Below are 27,577 nucleotides of genomic sequence, written 5' to 3'. Positions count from 1 at the left end.
AAAACCGAGGCCTCAGCAGACCTCAACCAGACCATCCAGACCTTCGGCACCTGGATCACCAACAGCACCAACACAATTGCTCAGCCGAAAACTACAAAATCCACAAAGATCCCCAAAAATGCCAGCTGGTACACCCCAGATCACAAGACCACCAAGCAGAAATGCCACCCACTGGAGAAACAATGGTGCACTACCACGAACCCCACCGGCAATCAAGCTGCATTACCAACTGCATCAACTCTGCTTCAAACCACACAAAGGAACTCTTCAAAATAGTCAAAGAATTCTCCAACCAGACAGCCACATAGAACACCATTCACCCCTCTCTGCAACACCATTTCAGATTACTTCCACAGCAAGATCACCAACATCCACAACAATTTCAACCTCCAACCCACCACTCTCAACCCAGACGACCTAAACAAATAAGCGAACACCAACTAAACCCTCACCACCTTGTCACCACCCACCACCCTGACCACCTCAGCCATCATGTCTTCCATCCACTCCAGGGCACCTACCAACCCCTGCTCCCACCACCTCAACAACGGCGCAAAGAACCCCATCATGACACAACTCACCAGCATCCACAACACCTCTATCTCCACAGCAACCTTCCCGGAGAGATGGAAACATGCATAAGGCAGACCCCTCCTAAATAAAGCTTCTGCTGTTCCCAACAATCTCAAATTATCGTCCGATCTCCCTGCTCCCCTACCCGACCAAAGTTCTCAAGAAAACCACCAACCAGAAGCTTATCAAATTCTTGGAACAAGACCGCCTACTGGAATCATTTCACTCAGGCATCCATGGCAACCGCAGCACTGAGATCGTGCTGATTGCTGTCACTGATGACATCAGAACACTCCAAGACTGTGGCAAAGCCTTGCCCTGATCCTCCTCAACTGATTTGCATCATTTGACAGTCTCCTACAACACCCTCATCAACAGATTCCACAACACAGGCATACAGCAAGACACCCTCAAGTGGCTAACCTCCTTCCTTACAGGACGCACACAGATCATCCGACTGACTCCCTTCACTTCCACACTCAAAGACATCACATGCAGCCTACCACAAGGATCATCCCTCAGCACCACCTTGTTCAGCACCCTGACCCCCCTTGCAGACGTCGTCAGACCCCATGGACTTAGCATAATCTCCTACGCAGATGACATTCAACTGATTCTCTCGCTCACCAAGGACCCTTCCAATGCCCAAACCAACTTCTGGATTGCCATGACAAATGTAGCTGAATGGATGAGAGACAACTGCGGCCAACTAATCTCTGCCAAAACTCGAGTACTGATCTTTTGGAAGAACCCCTCCACATGGGACCACAGCTGGTGGCATGCAGAACTCGGACTCACACCCACACAAACTAACCCCACACGCAACCTCGGCATTATCCTCAACAGCCAACTGACCAAGAAATGACAAGTTAAGACAATCGCCTCCTTCTGCTTCCACACACTTTGCATGCTCCGCAGAATATTCAAATAGATCGCTACCTTTACCAGAGAGACAATCACTTAGGTCCTCGTCACCAGCTGCCTCGACTACGGCAATGGTCTCTACACAGGCATCTCCACCCAGCTCCTCAGCAGACTCCAGACCTTACAGAATGCTGCAATCTAACCCGAACACCTCCCACCCCCTAAAAACTACTCCATCCCCATCACCCCTAAAACTAACACAAACTGGTTAAAACTACCCCAAACCCCATCACCCCGCTAAAAACTATCCCATTCCATTCCCACCCCCTAAAACTACCCTGAACCTCCCAGCCCTTAAAAACTACCATGAACCCTTCCCACCTCCTAAATACTAACACAAACCCCTCTTACCTGTGCTTCGCTCCTCTCTCCCCGCCCATCCCGAAAACTAGTCGGCTTAGTCTTAACTACCACATGCATGGTTAAGGCTAGCAGCCTGAGTATGATCTCGCTAGGAAGGCCTCCAGATGGGCTCCCGAATGACCAAATCTGATTTGGAGCCTACGTTTCCGACCGCATCGTCGCCCGTTCCAAACGACCAAGTACAATGCAAAGATCTCGTCTGCGTCGACCCGATCCTGTCAGTCCGACTCATTTGCAGCTGAATCATGCCGCGCCATGGACCTGGCTTTTGAACAAATGAGTACGATGCACAATTCGGACAGCTGTATCGGCTCGATCTCAGCAAGACAAAACGGCTGTGGGAATTGGACTTCGGGGGGCTGTAGCAGGTTCCCATTCATCTGGGGACCTCCCACTCAGTCTTGTGCGGGTACCCATGTGTACCCCCTTTTCACCCATGCAGAGTGTGGCGTGCCCCATATGTTGCGGGCATGCACAGTATGGCAGTTCAATGGGAGTCCGAGCGAACCGAGTCCGTCACCATACAGTGCATCATACTCGGTCGCTCGGACTCGCCGAGCACAATTCGCTGGGAAAGCCCTCCAGATCCAAGTTGTACGGAGGGCTTTCCTAGCGAGATCGTACGCAGGCCCTTAGTTGTTCTTCGGGCAAGTCTTTTTTGGCTTGTGTGATGTCGGAATTAGTTGTCAGGATATTTCCTGTGTTGTAGTACTGGCATGTCACTACACTTCCAAGCCCCTCTTTTCATTGACATTAATATCATCCATATATCAGTAATCATTCCCTATTTTCCCGAACACTTCCCCTTGTCCCTCCTGGGGACAAAATGTATACCTCTGTGTATGAAGATCTTCATACCAGCAGTGGAAATCTTCATGAAGAAAAGATAAGAGAGACTGAGGCAGAGAATTCCAGCCTCAAATGTGTGAACTGAATTTTGGAGTTCATAAAGTAATACTAATATAAATACTAAAAAATAATTATGTTGAATAGTGTTGCAAGTATATAAATGTTAGCATTCTTCATATTAAACCCAGAGTGAGGAGAGAGATCCTCTTGATATGGTGTCCTGGTACATACATTTTAAGATGTTTCTTACCTCAGCATTGAAGGGAACTGGGGGCACATTGTGATCCAGGCGGAAAAGTTCCTCACATAACAGAGCTCTCATGCACAATACCAGGCTATCAACATCCCTGGCCATTGGCCCAAGTGATGGTGGCACTAAAATTAATGAGAATTAAATTACTTGTCGTCAACCATAAAACAACTGTTTAGATGTGAAAAAGACAATTCAGTAATAATAGCTCTACATCATTCCCATGCGATTCAAAGATCCGCTTTCTGATCAACCCATCATGGCCTGTCTGTACTCATGAGCTGTCTGGTAGGGCATATGCTGGCTTCAAGTGGTTGGGAAAATGGGAACTCATTCCTTCTACAAACTTTATCTAAAGACTACTTTCCTTTCTCTTGATGATGTAAGTGCATCCTACTTTGGGAGGCAAAAGTATGGAGTTACACACATTATACACATTATACATGATATTTTGTCTGCTCCATCGAGAAGAGGCAACACAGACTGATGACCATATAACATTTTCATACAGAGCACTTGATTTAATTTTCCTTTCTTTCCTTGTTCATCATTATATATTGGGGACAATCAGTCAGCTAACGTGTTTCTTGAGATATCTCAAGTTATGCTTTACAGAAGGAAAAAGGCACTTTTTCTTTCCCCTACAGGCCAATGTAGGGGGACAAAGGGTGGTTTAGCCCATAAACTCATAACCAAATGGTAAATGTCCACCTCCCTATGTGATTTTTCCTTGATTGTCTACTGTAAACGGTGAGCTAAGAAGGTTGGCCAACTTACCTGATATGAGATGATGCTACCTACTTTCTTCGGGTTTCTTACTGCTCAGGACCCTCTGCTTTTAGTGAGAACCAAATATGTGTTCTACAAAGCTCTCAATGGGCTGTATGGCAAAATATACGAATCCAAAATGTTATGCTACTTGTTGTTGTATTGTTGTATTGTAATTAAACTTATAATGCGCACAGCTACCCACATGGGGTCTCCCAGCTACCAAAATATAGTAGCCAAAATATCAAGGACCAAAATATCGTGAAGGTAAGTCCATATAGATAAATATAGATACTATTCTTAAATCCATATCACCATAACTTGAATGTGCATGTGCGTGCGTGTGTCATCAAAGTACATTTATATGGCATTAAGTAAAGTAATGTATACAAACCACAATATCCACGGGTCTCACTCATAAAAACGTGCGTTGAAGCCTACAGGGAACCTAGAAAAACTGCAACCTATCCCCCACTTAACAGACATGGGGAAATAACTTTAAAAAGGACAGATTCCCATCACTCACCATTGGTGACATGCTTCATCATCTGCGTCTACTCCTAGTGACACACTGGTGTCACTAAGGGCTGTAACCCTTTCAGAAGGAAAGGGGAGCGCGTGGATGTTTTTATGTTGTTCAGCTATATATGATCCTACAGATGTGAGCAAATAGTTTGTGTAGGAATGATAAGTGCAGTGCAAAATAGTGAATGATAGTGAGTTAAAATTGAGCAGGCCAATTTGTATGTCCATGGCTTTGAGCAGGAGCATGTTTTGACACGTACATTTTGGGACTCGATTTGTCTATGGAGGCGCTACATAAATGATCTTTGTCATTTGGCGGGGTAATCCGGAGTCTATTGCACTATTCCAAACATGGCTTAAGAGCAGAAATGAATTTTTGAAATTCACGGTGAAATATGATGAAAACAAGCTAGGGTTTCTGGATCTATTGATCATAACCACCGCCATCAGGCCTTGAAACTGAGTTATATAGAAACCCAATGGCTCAAAATTCCTTACTTCGTTACGACAGCCATCATCCAAAGTCACTACGTGACAATTTACCATTCGGTCAATGTCTCCGGGTTTGGAGAAATTGCTCTACCAAGGAGAGATTTAAAGACCACGCAACCACTCTATCATCCCAATTGTGTGACAGAAAATATCCCAAGAGATTGGTACGTCGCTCACTCAAACGGGCCATGAATGACAGCAGAGAGGCCCTGTTGGAACTATCTGAACCTAAACCGGAGTTGAATAGAATGACTTTTGTCGAACCTTTGGCTTGATTCTCAAGTAGGTGCCTTGAATCATTGGTTATCTTCTTCCTGTGACTTGGTTGCCCCCCTAAAGAAAGTTAAGGCTTGCCGTCCTCATGATGCCCAAAAGTGGTTCACGGACGAACTTAAAACTCTCAAACTGGACCTTCGGCGCTCTGAACGCCATTGGAGGCGCAATTATTGCCCTCTCCTACGTGTAAAATATAAGTCTTTATTAGTCAACTACAAGAAGGCCATCCTCTCTGCCAAAACAACCTATTTTTTGGAGATAATTACCTCCTCAGCCAACAAGCCTAAGGAGATCTTCTCCACAATTCGTAATCTAGTTGCTTCTGATAGGGTCAACCCCAACCTCATCCCTTCTCAAGCTCTTTGCACTTCCTTAAACAATTGTTTCCTAGCGAAAATTGAAAAAATCAAATCCAACATCCCTCCAACTTCTATGTCACTCCGTTCCCTCGTTCTTCCCTTACCCTCCGCTTTTCTTCATCAATTTCCTCATATCTCTCGAACTCCTTCAGAAAGTCAAGTCGGGCTCCCCGACTGACTGTGTCCCAGCTCGTGTCCTGAGAGAGCTTCTTACCCACTGTCCTGCTCCCCCCCTTTCCCTTCTCAACGCTTCTATCTCATCCGGCCTAGTACCAAAATCTTTCAAATCTGCTATAGTCTTTCCTATTCTAAAAAAACCTGGCCTAGACCCCTCTCTCCCATCCAACTTCAGACCCATCTCCCTCCTTCCATATCTCGGGAAGATCCTAGAGAGCTATATCACCACATGTCTCTCCACCTTCATCGAGGGAATCCATCTTCTGGCCTCACACCAAGCGGGATTCCGCCTAGTCCACTCCACTGAATCAGTGGTCTTGTCCGTTCTAGATGAACTCAAGAGCAAGGCTGACTCCAATCTACCCCAAGCCTTGGTACTCCTCGATCTGTCCGCTGCGTTTGACACGGTTGACCATTCCATTCTACTTGACCGTGTCCGCGCAGCAGGCATTCGAGGCACTGCCCTCTCCTGGCTCACCTCTTTTCTCACCGAACGGACTCAGGCGGTCCAGCTTTCTGGTTTTTCTGCCCCCTCCCGCCTGGTCCCTTGTGACGTCCCCCAAGGCTCTTCCCTGTCCCCCCTCCTTTTTAATCTTTACATTAACCCCCTCATCCTTTCTCTCCTTGAAATGGGGGTCTCCGTATATAACTATGCGGATGACCTCCAGCTGGTATTCGATCTCTCTTCCCCCTCTGACTCCCTACCTAAATTTCATTCCACCCTAGCCTTTATCTCTGGGTGGATGAACTCCAACCAACTCAAACTTAATCTGGACAAGACGGAGTTGGTCCTGACTGGCCATACCATCTCTCCTTGGTCTGCTGCTTTTTGGCCCTCCACCTTTGGCCCCTCGCCCACACCAGCGGCCTCTGCTAAGACCTTGGGTATTAAAGTCAGCCGGGACCTCTCCATGCACGCCCAGATTAGTTTAGTTGTATCCTCTTGCTTCCTCTCCCTCCGGATCATCCGGAAAGTGTCCCGTTTTTTTTCTTCTGATGCCCTCAAACTTATTATTTTGGCTCTGATTCTGTCCCGTCTCGACTACGGGAACAGCCTTTTCGTAGGCATTCTAGCCTACGAACTTCGCCGTCTTCAGGCTATTCAGAATCAGGCCGCCTGTCTTATTTTTCACCTCCCCAAGTCCCTCCATATCACTCCTGTGCTGAAATCTCTCCATTGGCTTCCCATCCGCCAGAGAGCACTTTTTAAAATTGGCTGTCTGGCCTTCATGGCCCGCGCTCGCACTGCCCCGGTCTTCATTAATTCTCTCATCAGTCCCTACACCCCCAACCGCACCCTCCGTTCTTCTAGCCAAGCCCTCCTCAGGGTTCCCCGCTTCCGCAGATCCAAGACTGGAGGCACTCGCTTCTCCGTACTAGCCCCCTGTTTCTGGAACAGTCTCCCACTGCCCATCAGATCAATCCCAGTCTACCTCCAGTTCCGTAAGGCTCTCAAGACCTTCCTATTTTCTCAAGCGTACTCCTGTTGACTTCCTCAGTAGAACTCCATCCCTTTCAGCTGTCTACTTCAGCGCCAGGAAGCCGCTAGGTCGCAGTGCGCTATATCAAGAACTTTCAATTTCAATTTCAATTTGTTAACACCTTCAGTACAATGTCCAACAGTACACAAAAGAGTGTAAGCAAACACTTGCGCATACTCAATATTGGAAATGAACAGATTCCACCTCCTCTCTTCTCATTCAAGAGAAGTACAAATTTTCGGGACCAACTTGTCCATACCAGACCTAAAACTAAACCTACTCCAAGGATAGGGACTCTCTGGGATATCCCAGCTGTCCGAGGTCACTTTCGATGTGGCTCATGAGCTGCTTGTCCACAAACACAAAATTCCAACTCTGTGGACATAGGGACTAACAGACCCTGGGTACAAAATAGGTTTACTAAGGGAAATAGCAAAAAGCTTATTTACCCTGTTACCTGTCCATGTAAACGACAATATTTGGGCATGATCACTCGAAAGGTGAAACTAAGAATCCTGGAACTTAATAGCACGGTGAGATGTAAGAAACAAGCGACAAATCTCACAAGACATTTCTTGGAAGTCAACTACTGTGCTGAAGATTTTGTATGGACAGTTCTTGAACAGCCATTCATTCCCATACACATTACAGCCATTTCTAAATTTCTGTTTATAAGAGAACAGAAATGGGGTTTTAAACTGCATAGGGACAAGATAGGAATGAATGACAATATACCATGGGTTGCCCTTTAGTTCCAACTCAGGGAGTACTATAGGAATTCACTATATTAGGAAATCTGTTGGATGGCACAGGAGTGATAGACATTTCTTCTCCATCTGATCATATGCAGCTATTTGTGGCTATATCTAGCTGGTTGACCAGTAAGATCACAAATGGTATGATATCATAATGTAGCAAAGATTTCGCTGTTAGGAGAACCTAGACTTCCCCTACTGTTTATCTATAGATTGCACCTCAAGAACTGACAGCTGACTTAACAAGTTGTGAGTCTCTCTTTTCTGATAGAATGCAAGTGCATGTACATTAATACATCCGGTTGTTTTGGTGACTGGCTGCATGTAATCCAATATCATGTTGGGGTGCATTTGAACATAGTTCTAAAACTAAATAACATTCCCCCTTCTTTTACAAACCAGTTGAAACGTTTTGTCGATACAAACTGTAGTTCCTATTATTCTGAGACCGACAAGTCTGAGTAAGGCACATATGTTACATTGCCCAACATACTGCGAGTAACGATATGTGAAGGCACTCTTATTCAATCTAGGTGATTTTGAATTAATCCTTGATGAAAATTCATGCCAGATTTGAATTAATCCTTGATGAGACTTCATGGCAAAAATTATTATTATTTGTTTTTTTTCCGTATTTTATGACACAGCAGTATAACGCCAACTACAATTCCCATGATTCATGGTAAATGACAGTTTGAATGAGTCTGCGAATGGCAGTTCCGAATAAGGCCACTTGTTTTATATTACCCAAAATACTGCGGGTTACAGATCACAGATTGCCCTTTAACCCAATCAGGGCGCATGTACATACTCTTGACATAAATGGAAGTAATGTTTAGGTGTATCACGAAAACCTGTTGATAGTCTGTCTACCTTCTTTACAAATAAAACAGGACAAAACTAAGCATAAATCCCATGATTCCTCAAACAACAAATTAGAGCAAGTCATATGATCGACCTTGCTCAAGACAGCGTGAGTACGCGATGAGAGTCACATGATCGACTTTGCCGAATACAGCATGAGTGACGCGAGTAGATCGCCTTTGAAAAATGGAGTCAACCTCAGTTCGGTACCTCCCCATACAGCTTAATGAACCACCAGAGGTACCGACAAACAGGTGAGTGATGAATTGGGGTGTACGCGGCAGTTTGTGTTTGTTATGTCAAAGCATTCATCATGGAGAGTGCGTTGCCTCAAGGCAGCTTTGTCTGGCTATATGAGGTATACATTGATGTATTCACCAGTTTAATAACCTCGTGGTGGTGTTTGGGTTTTAGGCTTGGTCACCTATGAGACTTGCGATATAGACTTATGGGAATGTAATGATGACAATTCATTAGAGAGCTATAAGAGATGCATTGTGCTAAAGTTGTTGTCGGTTTTTGAAAAACACTAATTTTGAAGAGTTTGTTTTTGTGTGATAGCCCTATCTGGCTATGAGCATTGCGTTCCATGCTGCGATGAACAGCTTAACGTTTTTCTGGTGGGGCTGGTCATTTAGGCTCGGTCTTCTGCTAGATTCGAGATTCAGGTTTTAAAAGGCTGTCCAGAGGCGACCTGAGATTTTGACATAAAAAGGTTGTCCGATAACGATGATGGCATGCGCAGGCTAAGCCACACAAGCATGTAACCAGGCATGTGCTTAAGTGGTGAAAGACCCTTAGCATTTAATCCCCAATGCGAGATATAGATCAGGGGAAATATGATACCTCCAGTAGGTATTTATCATCTTAGACTAGAAGACTATTAGTGTAACGATGCTGGCATGCGCAGGTTAAGTCACATGAGCATTCAACCAAGCATATGTTTAAGAGGTGAAAGGTGCTTAGAATTGTCTCCTCAGTGTGAGAAATATGAGTGCGGTAAATATGACATCCCCATCAGGTCTTTATCATCTTAAAACCAGAAGACTCTGAGTATTAATCTAATGATTTTATAGCTATGGATATGTGCGACATATGTGCGCCAGACGTGCTTTTTAACAGTAGACAAAATGAGGGTATTAGAGAACAAGATGAACATTAGTGGTTCTTTCCTTTGTTTTCTTACAGAGCGGTGCCTCCTTTTCCTGAGACGTTGCCAGGCGAGGTGAGGTCTTGTTCTCGTGCAAAACGGGTAAGCATGAAGGCATATGATTTTGTAACAATAACATCAGAGATGATGAGCAAATAGGTCACTCTGAATCGATCGGATGTGCCAAGTCAAAAAGTACATTGAAGGGAGGAGGAGCCAAGCCGGCGACCGCGATGGCCGCCTAGTCCCTCGGCTCCGGATACCATCTCCTCCGGTGCTCACATCCTGTTTGATATCCTGAAGCAAAATGGCATAAATGGGTACATGAACACGACCGATCATCGATGGCGCAATCCCGACGATTATGCCTGCTTTATAGAGGGAGAAACAGCCAACGACGTCTGCGGCCCACAGCAGCCCTATGACAGGGGCCTCGATTAGATTGTAAGGCGGGTCACCAAGTTCACAACAGCGGCCACCGGAGGCTGGGAGGAGCCGGTCGGCCCCGGTGTGGCAGGAAGCGGCCGATTTTTGCAGCGCTCACACTGGCCGATTGGGGGCAAGAGTCGAGAACAAGCCTGTCGTTGTGCCCCTGTGTGGACTAAGTATTTACTAGAATTTTGCTCATTTGCCGCCGGGAGGTACTTTGAGACTCGTCCCGCTTTCGGCGGGAGGATCCCGAATTTGCGCCGAGCCGCGATCGAACAGGGCTGACTTCATCGGCGGGCGCGTTCTGGTCGCATTGAATCGGTTTCGGTGACCCTGAGGGTGGTTCCATGACGCCCGGTGCCCCACTGCGTGTGCCTCGGCCCCAATCCAGAGTTGTGCTGCCCCGGAGTATAGTGGGCAGGGTGGAGTGCAGCTACTGGGAGACCGAGTCCCGACCTAATGCAGGACATATGAAGAGGGGGAGCATGACAAAGGGGGAGCACGGGGCAGAACTACACCTTGGCGATCTTATGGCTGCCCTAGCTGCCCTTCACGACACCTTGGAGCAGAGTGCCCGATCATTGGGGAGTAAGATGGATGGTGTTATTCTCGCGGCTGGGCGAATGAGATCGGCTGGACCGTTGATGCACAGCGAGATGCCTTACTCAATACCCAGATGCAACAAGATGGCGTCCGTCACTGATACCGGAGGGCCAGAGACATTGATCCTTGTGCCTTTTCAAGCCCGCGATGTCGGATGCCTTGGACAACCTGTAGGCTCTAGATTGGAATTGAGCGATGGAACTTCTCTCCACGTCATGTTGCTAGTGACTCTGGTGCTGCTCCAGCTGTGTTTGGGCATTGAGACATTCTCCCCCTGTGCTACTCTGCCAAAGGAAGTGTGGGAGACATGTTTTTGTACCAGGTTGGGTCCACCGTACCTGCAGGAAACGGGCTTGGATGAGGTCCGGTTGCACCAAAGCGTTGCAAAGGTGTTGCTGTTTGGGCTTGCCTTGGCATTCCGATTCCCTACAGCTATGGACTTGGAGAATGGTAATTTGGTGGGCTTTGGCGGCATAAGCAAGACTGGACAAGGATAAATGATGCTTCCTCCGTGTTGACATTCTCTGATTTTAGGGCTGTGATGGATATGAGATACATTGTCTTAGGCTGATTCTGTCCCTTGTGCATGATGTGTTCGGGACGGGAGTTGCTGCCTCTATGGTGTCGGGGATCGGGCGGGATGGTCCTTTTTCTGCTTGCGACTCCCCTACGAAATACCTCTTGATTTGCTATAATTTGCTTAACATTATGGCACGGATTGTCTGCTTTTGGCGGGGGGATGGGACTCCGGGAGCTCGAATTGATTTGTTATATTCTCCTCCTCCAACTTTTTCCCTTCCTTGGGGTGTATTTAGGGGGCGACAGGAACGCTGCTAGTGGGGTTAGGTCGTAGCCATCTGCAGGGGTGTAGGGTGGGGGGTTGTGGGAGGGTTTTTTTATTTTTCCTTTGTTATTTTCTATAACCATTCTATTTCCCCTTTCCTTTCTTCACAAGGGCTATGGCGTATTCTCCTGATTCTTGCCTAAACATATCGGGGTGTCACATGTTTGCTCCGTACATCCTATACTCCTGGTGGGCGGGTGCTGTTGATGGGTGCCTGCGGTCATTGCTATCTAATTGATTTGCTTCTGACTTACGCTGCATTTGATTTTTCTGTTGCTTATGACTGTACATTATTTTGACACTTCATTTGCCCGTCCACAGCTGTGCTGTATTTTGTTTAATGACACCCGATATGTATATTTTTCCTCTTGTGTTATAATAATAAAAAGATATAAAAAAATAAAAAAAATACATTGAAGCTATGACAATCTATATATGTGGACCATTCTTCTATTTCTTTTAGATATCCACAGTGAATCATCACTTGCAGAGAATTCATATATCCCTGTAAACAGGTGACGCGGTTGTATTTGTTACCAAACTTTTTTCTACTTTTTTCTCTTTATTGTTTGTTTTCACCAATGCAGTAGCAACATTTGTGGTCCTGAAGAAGGCTTAGGATGAACTTATCCTTTTTTGGCTGAAACGTGTTGACCCTTAGTTTCCACTCACAGACAGTTATTTGTTGAAAACTGTCTTTGCACTGTTTTTAAGATTGAGCAATGAGAGGTACCAAATAAAAAAAATCCCCTCACTGCTCAATTTTAACTCACTATCATTCACTATTTTGCACTGCACTTATCATTCCTACACAAACTGTTTGCTCACATCTGTAGGATCATATATAACTGAACAACATAAAAACATCTGCGAGCTCCCCTTTCCTTCTGAATGGGTTGCAGCCCTTAGTGACAACAGTGTCTTACTAGGAGGAGACCCAGATGATGAAGCATGTCACCAATGGTGAGTGATGGGAATCCGTCCTTTTTAAAGTTATTTCCCCTGGTCTGTTAAGTGGTGGACAGGATGCAGTTTTTCTAGGTTCCTTGTAGGTTTCAATGCACATTTTTATGAGTGAAACCCGTGGATATCGTGGTTTGTATACAGTATAAGATTGGGGAATATATCCACACTTAGCACCCCATTAGGATGTCGGGCGGATCGCCACCGCCCACAGGCGGTGGCGATCCGCCAGACATCCGCCCCCGCCCACCACCCATTTCCCCACCGCGATATTACTATGGCGGGGGGACCACGGCGGACGGAAAGACCGTCCGCCGCTTTTCTGCCTGGTCAACAAGTTGCCGCCACGGAAAGGCATGCGGGAATCACTTGCGTGGGCCCGTTGCGGGCCCCCAGGGATTCTGGTGGGTGGGGGTTGCACATGGGGGGGTACCATAGAATACCCCCCTGCATTTCAGTATACAAAGTGGCAGGCACCGCGCGGTGCCTGTCACGTTGTACATTGAACTCCTTGATGTGCATTTTTAGCATTGTGGCGGGCGGTGCTGCAAGCACCGCCCGCCGCAATGTTAAAAATACGGGATGCGCCTGCCACTGTGGCAGGCGCATCCTAAGGGCCCGAACGGGACCCCTGCCATTATGGTGGGCGGTCCCTTTTTGCGTCGCCCGCCATCCTAATGTGCCCCTAAATATTTAAACGTTCCCTGAGACCCTCTTTCTACTTACGAGTGTTTTATTTAAGTAAACCCGTACTTACCTATATATATTCACTGAAAAAACCATAGGTTTCAGGAGTTATATAGTTAGGAATTCGTTTTTAAAAAACATTTGAAATTCACTCAAAAAACTATAAGTTTTAGTGGTGTTATAGTTAGCTGGACATTTTACTCATACAAAACCAATGAAATTGCTCCTATATAGTTAGTTGTACTAACTATATTTCGCGCACCCACAATCCACTGCTGACGATGTCACATATTAGATCATTCATGGCATGGTCAGTGACATCACTGATGACATCTCAAATGACATCACTGATGACATCACTGATGACATCATCCACGTGACAATCACATACACCTTTTCATACACTATTACAATTTTTCATCACTGTTTGTAAAATACAGAGTATCATATTTAAATCCATTGTCACAGCAATACAAGTATCTAAAAATCCACTCAGTGATTCATAGATGTATACACACATCTAATCACTTACCTATGGATTCACTCATACATGCTGTCAATGAACAATAGAACACTATAAAAAATACTTATACATCTATATCGACATTAAACAACAGCACGCATCCTATTTACATATGAAGTCATCCTACTCACTTATGCAAACAATGGATCATACTTACATATTTACTTAGCAAAACACTTATACAAACACTACTTCTTCTATTCATTTAGATAGTAAGTCATACTTAGTGAATTATAACATCATTATTACAAGTATACAGTTATCCATACAGTCACTCACACAATCATTGTGTCTTATGATTAGCAGGACTAATTACCCCGCGGTGTGGGGGTTATGGGGCCCGCGCGCGGTGCCGCGGTGCTGATGACAAGCTCCGCTCGTCATGCAGCACGGTGGCCGTGTGCTGATGACGAGCTGAGCTCGTCATGGCCACGCCCGCTCAATGAAACGCCCAGCACAGCGGGGTAATTATCCCCGCGTGGGCGTTCCGCGGAGGCCATGACGAGCTCAGCATGTCACCAGCACACGGCCACCGTGCTGCATGACGAGCTGAGCTCGTCATCAGCATGCAAGGTGTTAATACAAATGGTATGAAAACAAAGATTAAAGTGCAGGGTGATGTGAAATTGAGAATTCCCAATTCCCATGCCCAGTGGCTACCCTAGGCCCAGGGCATACTATTGGTAATCAGGGAGTTATCTTTGATTCTGATATAACCCTAAAGGCTTTTTTTAATACAGTGTGCAAAGGGTAAAACGTCCAACTCTACCTGAACTGCTTCGACAAACCATTGTGTGCAATTTAGCAAATTAGTAGTTGTGGCATAATGCCTGAAGTAGGCAATAAGCAATGCAGTGTTCATGGCATGACCTAATGCTTGTAAATACACTAAGCAAAGCAGTTGTTGAGCCGTGATCTAATACCTGATAATAGTCACTAAGCAAAGGAGTGGTTATGGCATGGCCTAATACTGTAAATGGCATACACAATATAGGTTTACCAATAAAAGCTGCGGCTTGAATGAGTAATTAATATAACTGAAAGGGACACAATTCTGAAGCAAGAGCCGGAGGTTATTCACATACTGTTCCATGTTCGCATCCCTTTGAGTAACCAATCAGTCAACACCAAGGCCATCAAACTGACAAAATTCAACTGGCAAAAGAGATTCAGGGCAACTTAACATGATTAAAAAGATATAGGGCCTTACAAAGAGTTTTGCAGTCTCCCACCCGCCGGATTAAGATAGAAATCCAGGGCTGGCAGTGCGGCGGCGGTGACACAGAGGCAGGAATGTTTAACTTATTGGAGATCCTAAAAAAAAAGCATACTGCTGCCATGACAGCGCCTTCAGTACGTCTGTCCATGGTGTGGCATGCACCATGTCGTGCATGGCAGACAGTGCACATGCAAGTGTACACTATTGGGGCACATGATGTGCCCCCCCGCAGGCACCCCCATGAGCAGAGTTTCTCGGGGCCATGTTGGGGGTCCCTTTACATACGTTTCCGCCAAACATTTCATCACAGGGTCCTTGCCATGAAATGCATGGTAAAAAGGTTGGTTGAAAGCTGCTCGGCCGTGTTGGCATTAGTACCAATGCAATTCCCGCCTGCATTCCCCATCGCTGCAGGATCTTGGCTGTGGTCTTCTGGTGGTCCCACGCCACCTTTGTAATCGGGCGGGAGGCCCGATGCGATGGCGTTGGTCAGACCGCCATCCACTGGTCACAGGACCACCGTACCCATAACTAGGCCCATAGACTCTGCACTACCAATGGCTGGCCTCCAGAGGCTTACAGATTACAATTACCTTTAAAATGCAGGCAACACAACCTTTCACCACCCTTACACCCAGGACTGACTAACCCTAAAGAACTACGGGCCCGATTCACAGAATGAACTTAAGACTCAATCCTAAACTTACTACTATTTTGGTATTCACAGAATGCACTTACTACTTTTGGCATTCACAGAATGCACTTAATACTTTTGGTATTCACAGAATGAACTTACTACCGTTGGTATTCACAGAAGTTAGGATTTTGTCTTAAGTCTGTCTTAAGTTTGTCTTAAGTCTGTCTTAAGTCTGTCTTAAATTTGTCTTAAGACAAACTTAAGACAAAATCCTAACTTCTGTGAATGCCAAAAGTAGTAAGTGCATTCTGTGAATACCAAAATGAGTAAGTGCATTCTGTGAATACCAAAATGGTAGTAAGTTTAGGATTTTGTCTTAAATTGGTTCTGTGAATCGGGCCCATCGCCATAATCTTCATCTAATTCAGAAGCTGAACGGTAGCTGCCTTAAATACTCATGTCTTTTCATAGCAAAAGCACATGTACAAGGCCCAAGGCAATATGTTTGGTGCATATAAACCTCATTCAATAATAAACCTTTCTATTCCTACCATGCAATGTTAATGTTAATGTTACTGGGATTTATAAAGCGCAATGTAAAGGAAAAGGTAAAACCAAGGGGTTGTGATCCGCCTACACCTGCGGTTGTAACAGGAATAGTTACTGAGAACTAAACCGGGCTTTAATCCAATGAAAGTGCTCCTATTAGTAGAATTTGGAAGAGAAACCCAGGCAAAGTAAATGCCTCACCTGATGAAGTGAGTAGAAACCAATTCGTCAGTCAAGCACTGTGACACCACTGTAGATTTGGTCATACTTCGAATTTGATGCTCAAAAACAATCTCATAAAATCGTTTTATGTGTTAGGACATTGTAACAAAACTCGATTTACCTGCAAGTTGGCCAAACACAGGACTCCCTATTCCTTTGAAACTAAAAGAAAATATGATATGTTAATCAGAAGTATGAAAAGGTTAGAGTTAAAACATTACTTTCAAACACACACCCTATAGTTTCTTAAGTTAAAGAGGCATTTATTAGGTACAGTTGCCTAAGAGAACTGTACGATAGTAATTGCATTGTAAATGCACTCAGGAGGCTGTATCACCTTCCTGACAGGGGTGCAGATACCTGGGGTGCAGCGACACCAGGGCCCGGAGGTCGGAGGTACCCAGAATGCCCTGCACCAGAAGAAGTTGTACTCGGGGCTGCCCTTTAAGGATGTGACACATAGCGAGCCTGGCTTTGTGTTTACTCGTTGGTGCCAGACTCCGGTGGGAACAGGAATGGCGTGGAGGATGTAGACGATAAACGAGAAATGCAGGAGTGGAAAGGGAGGAAAGAAAACGATATAGTGAGAGACGGAAAGGAGAGGCGAGGAAAACGTAACAGAAGGAATTAAGGATCAGAGAGAAAGGGAAACGATGTACGTACCAGCAAAACGGGAAAACACCAAAAGCAAGGAGCCAGCAGTAAGGATGCCGGGAGAGAAGTGTGGTAGGAAATAGGCAAGTGGAAGAGGAGGAAGCGTGAGACAGATGAAGGGGATAGAGAGGAGAGCCTGAAAGCGGGAAAAAGATGAAGAGAAGGAAAGACAGGGTGAAAGGGGAACTCTGAGACCCGCTAGTAGGGGAGCAGCTGTCTTTAGTGCAGCAGGTGTAGGGGCTGTGACCGGTCCACTGCACCCCAAATACAGCTCTGGAGTCCTTTGAAAAGTATCAGCCTGTACCCATGCAAGGTCTGGTTACGTACCTCAGTCTTGCTCCTGTTGGTTTGAAGCCACATAGTCCACAGAAACTTGAGGGGACCCGGATGCTGCCACCAATATCAGAGGCCAGGCCGAGTATGGATCCTCCGCCTCCTACCAGAGCACCTTCCCCTCCAGAGGAACCACCAGGGGTCTTCTTGTGGTTCAAGGGATTCAGAGTTTGACCATAGATTGGGTTGCTGCATTCAAAGCTGAATAGATCCAAAGTCAAATATTAATTTAAGAACTGTGCATGCAAATCTGCAAGTTTCAGCAAGAACTGAAGTAGTTTCTTCTTTTTTTAAATGTGTATCTATTAGGGAATATATATCATATATTCAAGTTATTACAATTATGAGTTTTTTATGGGTGTATTAATATTAGGATATTCTGTTTCTCTTGTTCTGAAGATGAGAAGATATTTACGCAAGGGCAAGATGATTCTAGAGACCTAGAAACACAAATAGATGCCGCAAGCGTGGCCGGGCTCAAGATCCACTGCCCTCCTTCTAGTAACAGCCACACTTTGGTCCTACCACCTGAACTGCCTTCCTGCTAACCATAGTGACCAAGTTATGCTGACTACCATTATCAGCAACCAGACTCCACACCATCCACATGCACCGACTCTGAGTGCTGGCAGGCTATACTTTTGTGAGAGCCCCAGTAATTGTGGGGGGTTCACAGTAGATTTACAAGCCCCCAAATGAAACTATGACCTCTGCAGACAATAAGAACGTCTGAGCACATTTTCTTGCTTAAAACAGTGATACATAAGAAACTGAAAAGTCTGTTAGAATGATGGCACACGAGTCATGTAACTCAGGAACAAGTGAGTTTATTCCAATACAGGAAAGTACAACCGGCAGGGCAGCCTGAGGAACATAAACTGCCCATATTCAAACAATACATTCCACATTCCCCCTACAGTGTCGTCATCCCGTGCTGCACCTTCCAAACCTCCCTTCCACATTCCAGCCAGCCAATCCCAACAGAAACCCTTCCCTAAACCTCCACAATCAATGCACACACAAACGTTGGTATGGTGTATAATTTAGGGTCATATGCACAAATGTAAACTGGGTTGATTACGACCGAGTTTATGATCACATTTACTGTGTCAAAACTACACAGAGATTCCTGGTGGGAGTAAATAGTTCAAGCAGTATGCACATCTCCGCTACAACTGCAGAATAATCTGCACCTACAAATCTCACTCAAGGTGTGGAAAATGGGCATTTCAACGTGCTTGGACGTCCCCTACACACATGTACATTAATGCGTTATCTTCAAGGTCATATCTGACCTCTCCCAGCCCAAAAAGGGTCAGAAGGTTACTCCAGGAAGTGCTGGAGTAACTTCCCTACCAGGGGCCATATCATACACACACAGCATTTTCCTTTTTAGTGCCGGGTGCCCTTTTAAAAGGTGTGCCCAGAGCAAAAAAGAAAAGTAGGGGGATTAGGATGAATGCGCTGCCCCCAGGGGCGGCCGCGAACTCGCACTATTCTGGCAGCGTATTCATGCAAAAAACTGAGGGGCATATTACCAACAACTAGCGATAATTATCGCTATGTTGGTTTAGCGGCGATATTTTTATCGCCGAGCTGCGGCGATTTTTATCGTTTAGGAGAATTGATATTATCAAGGTTTATCTCCTAAGCGATAAAAATGGGCCGAAATGCATGAATATCGCTGAAAAGTCAGCGTTACTCATGCATTACCGAGCTAATGCTCTTAGCCATGTTATCCACCTACCATTGGATAACATGGCTAGGAACTGCTCAGGGGCAGGTGTTAGCTTTTGGAGATATTCGCGCTTAGCGTGAATATCTCCAAAAGTTGGTAATAGGAGATAGCGATATTAGTGACTGTTTCCAGTCGCTAACATCTTGGCACGCCCACTTTGCATGTCATTAGTGATAAATATCACTGACATGCAAAGCGGGGCCCAAGATGGTCGCTATCTCCTACTAGCTGTCGCTAACTGGTGTTAGCGACAGCTAGGTAATAGGGAGATAATTTTATCTCCGCTTTCTTGGCTTTTAAAGCCAAAAAAGAGGAGATAAACCCCCTTGATAATATGCCCCTGAGTGACTTCTTTGAAGCTGCTCCATGTTTCATAGTGCAGGCGGGAGCCCTCCTGAACTTTTATGAGGGATTAGAGATCCCCTTGCACCTGGGTGCAGTGAGTGACTGCACCCGCCTGCAAGGGGAGGTCTGGGAGGTCCATGGGATCCCCTCCCCCCCTCCAGAGGGCTGCCTTCAGGTGACGCACTGGCAGTGCACGGATCACTGAAATAATATCGAGGGACAGAATATCGACCAACAAAAATATCGTTGACAAAATATCATGAGACAAAATATCGAGTTTCTATCTACAAACAGGTAAGTACAAAAATATCGAGTTAAAAATATCGTTTACAAAAATATAGTTGTAAAAAATATCGACTTTAATAAACACAATGTTTAATTACATTAATATAAAAAATTAATTACTAAAATATACTTAACAATACTTAAAATAACTTTTAATAATTAAATAATTAATGAAAGTAAAAAAAAAATATTTTTTTAATCATATTTCTTAAAACATATATATATATAGTAACAAAATTTAATTAAATAATAGCCAATATTATTAACGTACAAATACAATAGAGTAAAAATTACTATTCCCACTCCAGTGGGTGCAACAGTAGGGAAAGCGTTGGATAGCGTAGGGGTTAAACTTACTATTCCCACTCCGGAGTGCAACAGTGGATATATGACGTTACAACGCAACTTTTACAACGCACTACCATTACAACGTAAGTATTGGTAAGTATATAATAATTTTTTTAATTTAAATTATTTAAAATTAATTTAATATAATTTAATTTAATTTCATTTCATTAAATTAAATTAATGTAAATTTAATTTTACTTTAATTTACTTTATTTTTACACTGTACCCCTGTACCCCAAAAACCCAAAACTGACCCTGAACCCTAAAAAAAAGCCTTTACCCAAAACCCCAAAACTGACCCTGAACCCTAAAAATACCCCTTTACCCAAAAACTAAAAACTGACCCTGAACCCTAAAAATACCCCTTTACCCAAAAACCCAAAACTGACCCTGAACCCTAAAAATACCCCTTAACCCAAAAACTAAAAACTGACCCTGAACCCTAAAAATACTCCTTTACCCAAAAACTAAAAACTGACCCTGAACCCTAAAAATACCCCTTTACCCAAAAACTAAAAACTGACTCTGAACCCTAAAAATACCCCTTTACCCAAAAACTAAAAACTGACCCTGAACCCTAAAAATACCCCTTTACCCCAAAACTAAAAACTGACCCTGAACCCAAAAAATACCCCTTTACCCAAAAACTAAAAACTGACCCTGAACCCTAAAAATACCCCTTTACCCAAAAACAAAAAACTGACCCTGAACCCTAAAAATACCCCTTTAATTTAACATAATTAGCAATTAATCAATTAAATTAAATTAATTACCAATTACATTTTAAATAATTAACAAATATTATTTAATTACCAATTAATTAAATATTACTACCAATTAATACATTTACATATTTAATTAATTATAATTAAATTACTTCCCACCCTATTCCCCTATAAACCCACAACCCGCTACAGGAAATAAATTATTTTAATTTACATAATTAGCAATTAATCAATTAAATTAAATTAATTACCAATTAAATTTTAAATAATTAACACATATTATTTAATTACCAATTAATTAATTATTACTACCAATTAATAAATTTACATATTTAATTAATTATAATTAAATTACTTCCCACCCTATTCCCCTATAAACCCACAACCCGCTACAGAATAAAATTACACAATAATAAAAAAAAAATCATTAATTAAAAATAATTATAACATAAAATGACACTTTTCACACATATTATAACATAAAAACACTATAAATAATTAAATATTATTTAAAAAACGATATTTTTTACTATCTAGATTATATACTTGGATATTTTCACTTTCTATATTATTTACAGTCGATATTACTTCACTTACCTTAAAAACGATATTTTGACTGTCGATATTCTGTCCTGTCGATATTTTGTCCAAACGATATTTAAAACTCGATATTCTGTCCAAACGATATTTTGGAGTCGATATTATGTCTGTGCACCGGCAGTGCACCATTAGACAGGAGGCACACAGCCAGCGTATGCCCTGACAGCTTTTTTGGCTCTGTGCAACATCTCTAATACAGCGCAGAGGCAAAGGGATGCTCTCATTTGCATTGGGCCATTCCAACATGCAAATGAGGCAATGCCCCTTGATGATAGTGCTGGCGCTTTATGTGTGCCAGCGCTATTGGTATTACAGAAGGGGACGCACCAGAATCTGAAGCCCCTTCTTTAATACCAAAGTGCGCCGAGGGCACGCAAAGTGAGCACAAATGCCCATTGTGCCCCCCAGGCACCTCTGTAATACGGCCCAGGACGGGAAGGCCAACGGATAACCCCCACGTTTGGTGTTTTATCGACAGGGAAAAAAGTAAGCATGGGCGCAAAATCCGTTCCGCTTGCGGATTTTTTGGATTTTCGGCAAATCCGCAATCCGCGAACTCTCGCGGATGTGGCAAAAATACGCAAATCCGTGCGAAGCGGATTTTTTGCTTGTGTTCGCACTGCTCGCGGTCCGCGGCGCGGGCAGCAACAATCTCGCACTCGCGAAAGTACAAAAATTACAATTGGGGAGGGGTGAAGGAAGTGGCCCAGTCTCCAACTTCCTGTTCCTGTCCAGCAAGCTCCTCCCATAGGGGTGGGGTGAAGGAAGTGCCCCAGTCTCCAACTTCTTGTTCCTGTCCAGCAAGCTCCTCCCATTGCTTAGTCCATTTCCTGGCCACTTTGATTTCGATCTTGACTGGGAAGGATTACTTTTTGTGGATGCTGCTGGATATTTGGATTTGAGGCCTTTTGGATTACTTTTGGATTCGAAATTTTATTTCACAAGGAAGTAAGTTGATGTTGTTTGTTTGTGGTGATTTTTGTGTGTGTTGCTTGTTTTTCGACTTTTTGGGGGGGAAAATCTGCAAGTTCGCGAGCTGAGGATTTTTTTGCTTGTGTTCGCACTGCTCGTGTCCCGCGCAGCAACAATCTCGCACTCGCGAAATTGTAAAAATTACAATTCTGCACATGAATTGAAAACCACCAGGCTTAGTTATGGGTGCATGCATGATACAACTGTTTTGTTGAAATTTATTTTTAACATGATTCTGGCCAGGGCATGGATGGCATTGGATTGTGGTGATTTTTGTGTGTTTTACGACTTTTTGGGGTGGTGTTGGGGGCTTGTTATGTGGGTGGGGGCCATTTTATTGCCTGGTCCCGTGTGGGTGGGGGTCTATGGGCCATTTTTAAGCCAGTTTGTGTGCTTTGTGCCATAGGCCTGCACCCAGTGTGCTCTGATTTCATCCATTATGGCCAGGGGGCCCAGAATCGGTCTGTTTGCGGATTTTGCTGGTTTTTTGGCATGTTCGCGCCGTGAAGCAACAATCTCGCACTCGCAAAATTGTAAAAATTGCAATTTTGCACCAGAAAACCACCAGCAGGCAGCATAAGCCTTCTGAAACTTCATGGATGGCATTGGATTGTGGTGATTTGATTTGTGTTGTGTTTTTTGACTTTTTGGAGTAGGGGTTGGGGGCTGGCTATGTTGGTGGTGGCCATTTTGAGGCATGGTCCTGGCCATGTGGATGGGGGTCAAGCGGCCATTTTGAAGGCAGGCAGTGAGCTTTGTGCCATAGGCCTGCACCCATTTTGCCTTGCTTTCACCCATTGTGCCCAGGGGGAGTCAGTGGTACATGAAACTATAACCCTCTCTGTGTGTGCTCTCTTGGATCAATGTTAAATTCCTGTTTCCCAAAAATTTAGCAATTCTTAATTTTGAAATTTCCATATTGTGTGGTGTGCACGAGTGTATTCATAAATGCCTACTTGCAAACTATTTATTGAAGTGCTACATATGCAACATATATTTACTGATGTTCCTCTGTCTTCGTTTGCTTGTAGGTGCATAAAGTCAATAAATCTGCATCATCGTTGAGCATCAGTGCCAGGAAGAAGTCCTGCTGCGGCCTGTTGTTCCGACATCTGAAGAAGATGGCTCCAAAAAGAGGTGCCCGTAGGTCCTCTAGCAAGAAAGATGTCTCTACTAAGGAGAAGAAGAAGCAAGTGGCACCACTTGTCGTGTTTTGGCAGCTCCTGAGTTATCGTTTAGCACAGCTACACGGTCTTTTCTGTTAACTTGACCAAAACGAACGGGGGCCATTTTGAATCCCTCTGACTTCCGTTTCCTATGAACGCTGCCTCATGGTCAGTGTGCCCTTTCGTCCTTTCTCGATACCCATGGTCACTAGTCTGCTCGGCAACAGGCTATTTTTAGTACTGGTCAAGCGCACATGCGCACTACGCACCAATTGGTCACTCTTTAGGAATGTTCACACTAACTGACCAGTGCTGTTGAAACTCCTCCCACATGTTGGCTGTGTTCCAAAAATGACCTTATATGTACCTAAAATGTGTAACTTGTACCCGCCTATCTTTTTATTGCTATTAAACTGTATAAAAGAGGTCGCGCATCGATGTTCGGTGTGCTACTTCTTACATTGCCGAAAGGTGCTGTAGGAATGTATCACCACCCCATGGGGTCTTAATAAACTTGTCTTTTACCTTTTCCAGTGTCCGTGCCAACTTCTATACTAAGGTGTTCGAGAGTTGAACAGAGTATGTAGGCCTGATTTGAACCCTATACCACAATTGGCGACCACGAAGGGACTCATCGGCGACTCGGATGCCCGAAGGAGAGGTCGTGACGAAGGTCAGGAAACTCGCCATGGACGCGTACGCTGCCACTGAGTGACCCGAGTCTCGGCACCCACGGTGTGTTTTCCCGTCCTTCCGATCTGACCTTCCAGGTGGCGCCGGTCTTCGACTGAGATTCTGATCTTGGATTGTCGTGATGTGCCGTTTTGGCTGATTTGACCACAGAACTTGGCAGTTGGACTTTGGACGTTTGAAAAGAAAATTGGTAAGCTTTTGATTGGTGAGGTAGTCTACTGACACTTACTGTGGCTTTTTGAAACTTTGAATTTGAATTTGAATTTGTTAGCTAACGTTTTGAATCTTTGATTTTGAATTTGAATATGTGAAGTGCACCTCACATAGGCAGGCATGTAGGGATATTTCTCTGATTTATTTGATTTGAACAGTGCACCGTGTTAGGTGGCCTTTTTGTAGTATCGCGTTTTCGTGGTACTTTTTGAAACATGCCTGTTTTTAGCACACTCCGTAGGATGTGCTGTTCTGAAAATGGTACCAATTATCGATTAAGTGCAAAACAGCCGGCTCCCCCAGAGGGGACTCCAAATCGTGAAATGTATGTCAAATTCGGTATTCCACCAATAATGTATAGTACATTATGGCATAAGTATACTAAAACTGATCGTGAATTACAGTGGCCACTATATGGGTCGTTTGACCTTCGAAAGGTACAGTATGTAGAACAGTGTTTGTTTCAGCGAAGGTCTAGGCAAGATATGTTTGATTGTGTGCGTATGTGGGAGAAAGAGGTGCGTGAACGAGCGAAGCGTGAGGTAGCCTTGGCGGAGAAAGTGCAGCAGAAGGCTGCACATGACAAAGCATTACAGCTGCAGGAGAAGGAATTACAGGAAAAGAAAGAGAGGGAGAGACGAGAACGAAATTTACAGGTTAATGGTCAATTCCCTATCAGGCGTCCTCTTTATCCGGTCCTTACTAATGAAATAGATGATTTTTCCTTACTAGATCGTTGTCCGCCTCCGTACGTCGTACCTACGGCTCCGAACGAGGACTCGGACGAGGATAGTGATCGAACACAGCGTACCAGGTTACATGCGGAACGAGCTGCGGAATTACGCTCATTTGCACGAAAGCTAAATATTAATACTGTTACTGTTTCTGATGTTACTAAACAAATGGAACAATGGCCTGATAAGGAACGACTGTATTTTTTAGATCATTTTGGAGATGAAGTTGTTGAGCGGTATAGAAAATATTCTCTCGAGTTAGAACCAAAGGAGATATCCAAGAGTCGTGAGAATTTTCGTAAAGGTCTTTTTGTTCTTTCAGATGCGGACGACATCTTCAAGCGTTTGATTGAACTACGTAATGAAGCGACACGACTACGGGAGGTGGCAAAGTCGAAGAATTCGTCTGCGTCCGGAGCGACGGGGATATCCAAAGAATGCCCTATCTTTGAAACAGATAAGATCGCTGCGATTAATGTTAGACCTATGCGAGAAGCTGCGCCTTTATATGTCCCTCATAAAGGGGATGGCACAGATGATGATAAAAGATCCAAAGACGCGAAAGGGTATTTTGTATATAATTGGGTTTATACGCCTTGGAATAGAGCAGATGTCATGGCGCTTAAGAATGCTTTACCTGATCCCCGTAAAAACCCTGCGGCTTTTTATGAAAATGTTGAAAGTGCAATTTCTTCGTGTATCATGACGTTAGTTGATATTGATCTATTTTTCGGGTTGATATTGCCCCCTGATATGTGGAGAGCGATTCGTAGGTTTGATGACCTCACGACTCTCGGGGCCACTTGGAAAGATCTTGTTCAGGCTGATTTAGATAGAGAACCAGCATGTAAGCCGTGTCAATTAATATTAGACCTTCCAGGGGCCATACTGACAAAACTAAAAACTCTTGCCCCCGCTAAAAAGATTGATTGGACTATATTAGCCTCTTGTAAGCAGAAAGCGGATGAATCAGTTTCCGATTTTTTCTCTCGCTTCGAGGAAGCGTTCCATGATTACAGTGGTCAATTATTGACAGAAGATACTGGCAGGCATCTATTCGTTGATAAGTATGTAGCTAATCTCCTACCGGAGATTGCGAAACGATTAAAAGCGAGTGAAAGTTCATGGACCACAGCAACCCCTGCTTCTTTATTGACTATGGCTCAATATTATGAAAGACAGGAATTGGAGGCGAAAGAAAGTAGTGAAAAGAAGGCGAAGGAATTGAAAACGAAGGTAATGTTAGCTCAGGTTCAGGCTACGAGAGGGAACAATAGAGGGGGGCGAGGATCGTACAGTAATGCTCCTCCCCCTCGTTCTGACATTTCTGTGAATCAATGTGCATACTGCAAACAGTTCGAGCATTGGATTGCAGACTGTCCGGTGTTTCGAGAGCAGCGTAATTTGAGGGGACGAGGAAGTGGAAGGTCTAGAAGTTATTATGGAGGGTCAAGAGGAGGTTATGGCACGAACGATCGTGGGGGATATGGAGCAAGGGGTCGTGGTCAGTCAGATTATAATACGTTTGATAATCGCAATCAATATCAGATAAATGAGGGTGGTCCTGCTGAACTACGGGATGAGCATTACGCATAGGATTGCGTAGGATGGGGTGTGGAATCGGTTGAGGTACCAGTTGATCAAAGGGGTCCATACATAGAAGCACATGTTCTGGGTTCCACTGATCAATTTCTGGTCGATACAGGAGCTACTCGTAGCGCTTTGTCCAAATACTTGGTTCCAAGGGCTCCCCTGTCTGGCGAGGTAATTACAGCAATAGGGTTCGATGGAACACCTACTTCTAGCCCACTGTCTCAACCAGTTACATTTCATGTTGATAAATTTGCTGCCCCTTGTCCCTTTTTGTTGTCTCCAAATACACCAGATAATATTATTGGACTCGATATGTTAAAACACTTTCGAGCTACTATTCGCTGTGCCCCAGAAGGAGTGCGAGTTGTGTTGAATGAGAATTACCCGGAATTAGAGCGAGTGTGTTTTCTCCATGAATCTGAAGTTCTGGCCTCCTTACCGAAAACGTTGTGGGCCATTTCCGATACGGATGTAGGGCAGATGATAATTCCTCCAGTGCGTATTACTGTAAAGGAGGGAGTATCTCTGCCACGTGTCCCACAATATAAGATTTCTAGAGAAGGTGAACTTGCTTTGATACACATTGTAGATGATTTAATTTCGGCAGGAGTAGTTGAGGAAGTCCCCTACAATGTTTGTAATAGCCCAATTTTACCAATCCTTAAAAGAGATACAGATGCTAAGGTTTACCGTTTC

At 44.3% G+C, this 27,577-nt stretch overlaps 1 protein-coding gene across 1 annotated transcript in view; it reads right to left on the bottom strand.

The window, feature by feature from the left end:
* Positions 1-27,577, bottom strand: part of LOC144800466 (vitamin D3 hydroxylase-associated protein-like) — a 504,232-nt gene that overhangs the window by 241,857 nt on the left and 234,798 nt on the right. The window contains exons 5-7 of the mRNA XM_078671682.1: positions 17,464-17,670; positions 16,604-16,644; positions 2,960-3,084 (exon numbers count right to left, since the gene is read on the bottom strand). Coding sequence (XP_078527808.1) covers positions 2,960-3,084; positions 16,604-16,644; positions 17,464-17,670 — 373 coding nt within the window. The remainder of the gene's footprint in view (positions 1-2,959; positions 3,085-16,603; positions 16,645-17,463; positions 17,671-27,577) is intronic.

The sequence above is a fragment of the Lissotriton helveticus genome, chromosome 1_2, assembly GCF_964261635.1.
Source record: "Lissotriton helveticus chromosome 1_2, aLisHel1.1, whole genome shotgun sequence".
In the NCBI taxonomy this organism is placed as follows: domain Eukaryota; kingdom Metazoa; phylum Chordata; class Amphibia; order Caudata; family Salamandridae; genus Lissotriton; species Lissotriton helveticus.
Note: the sequence above shows the minus strand (reverse complement) of the source record. Positions and strands in the feature narration are given on the sequence as shown.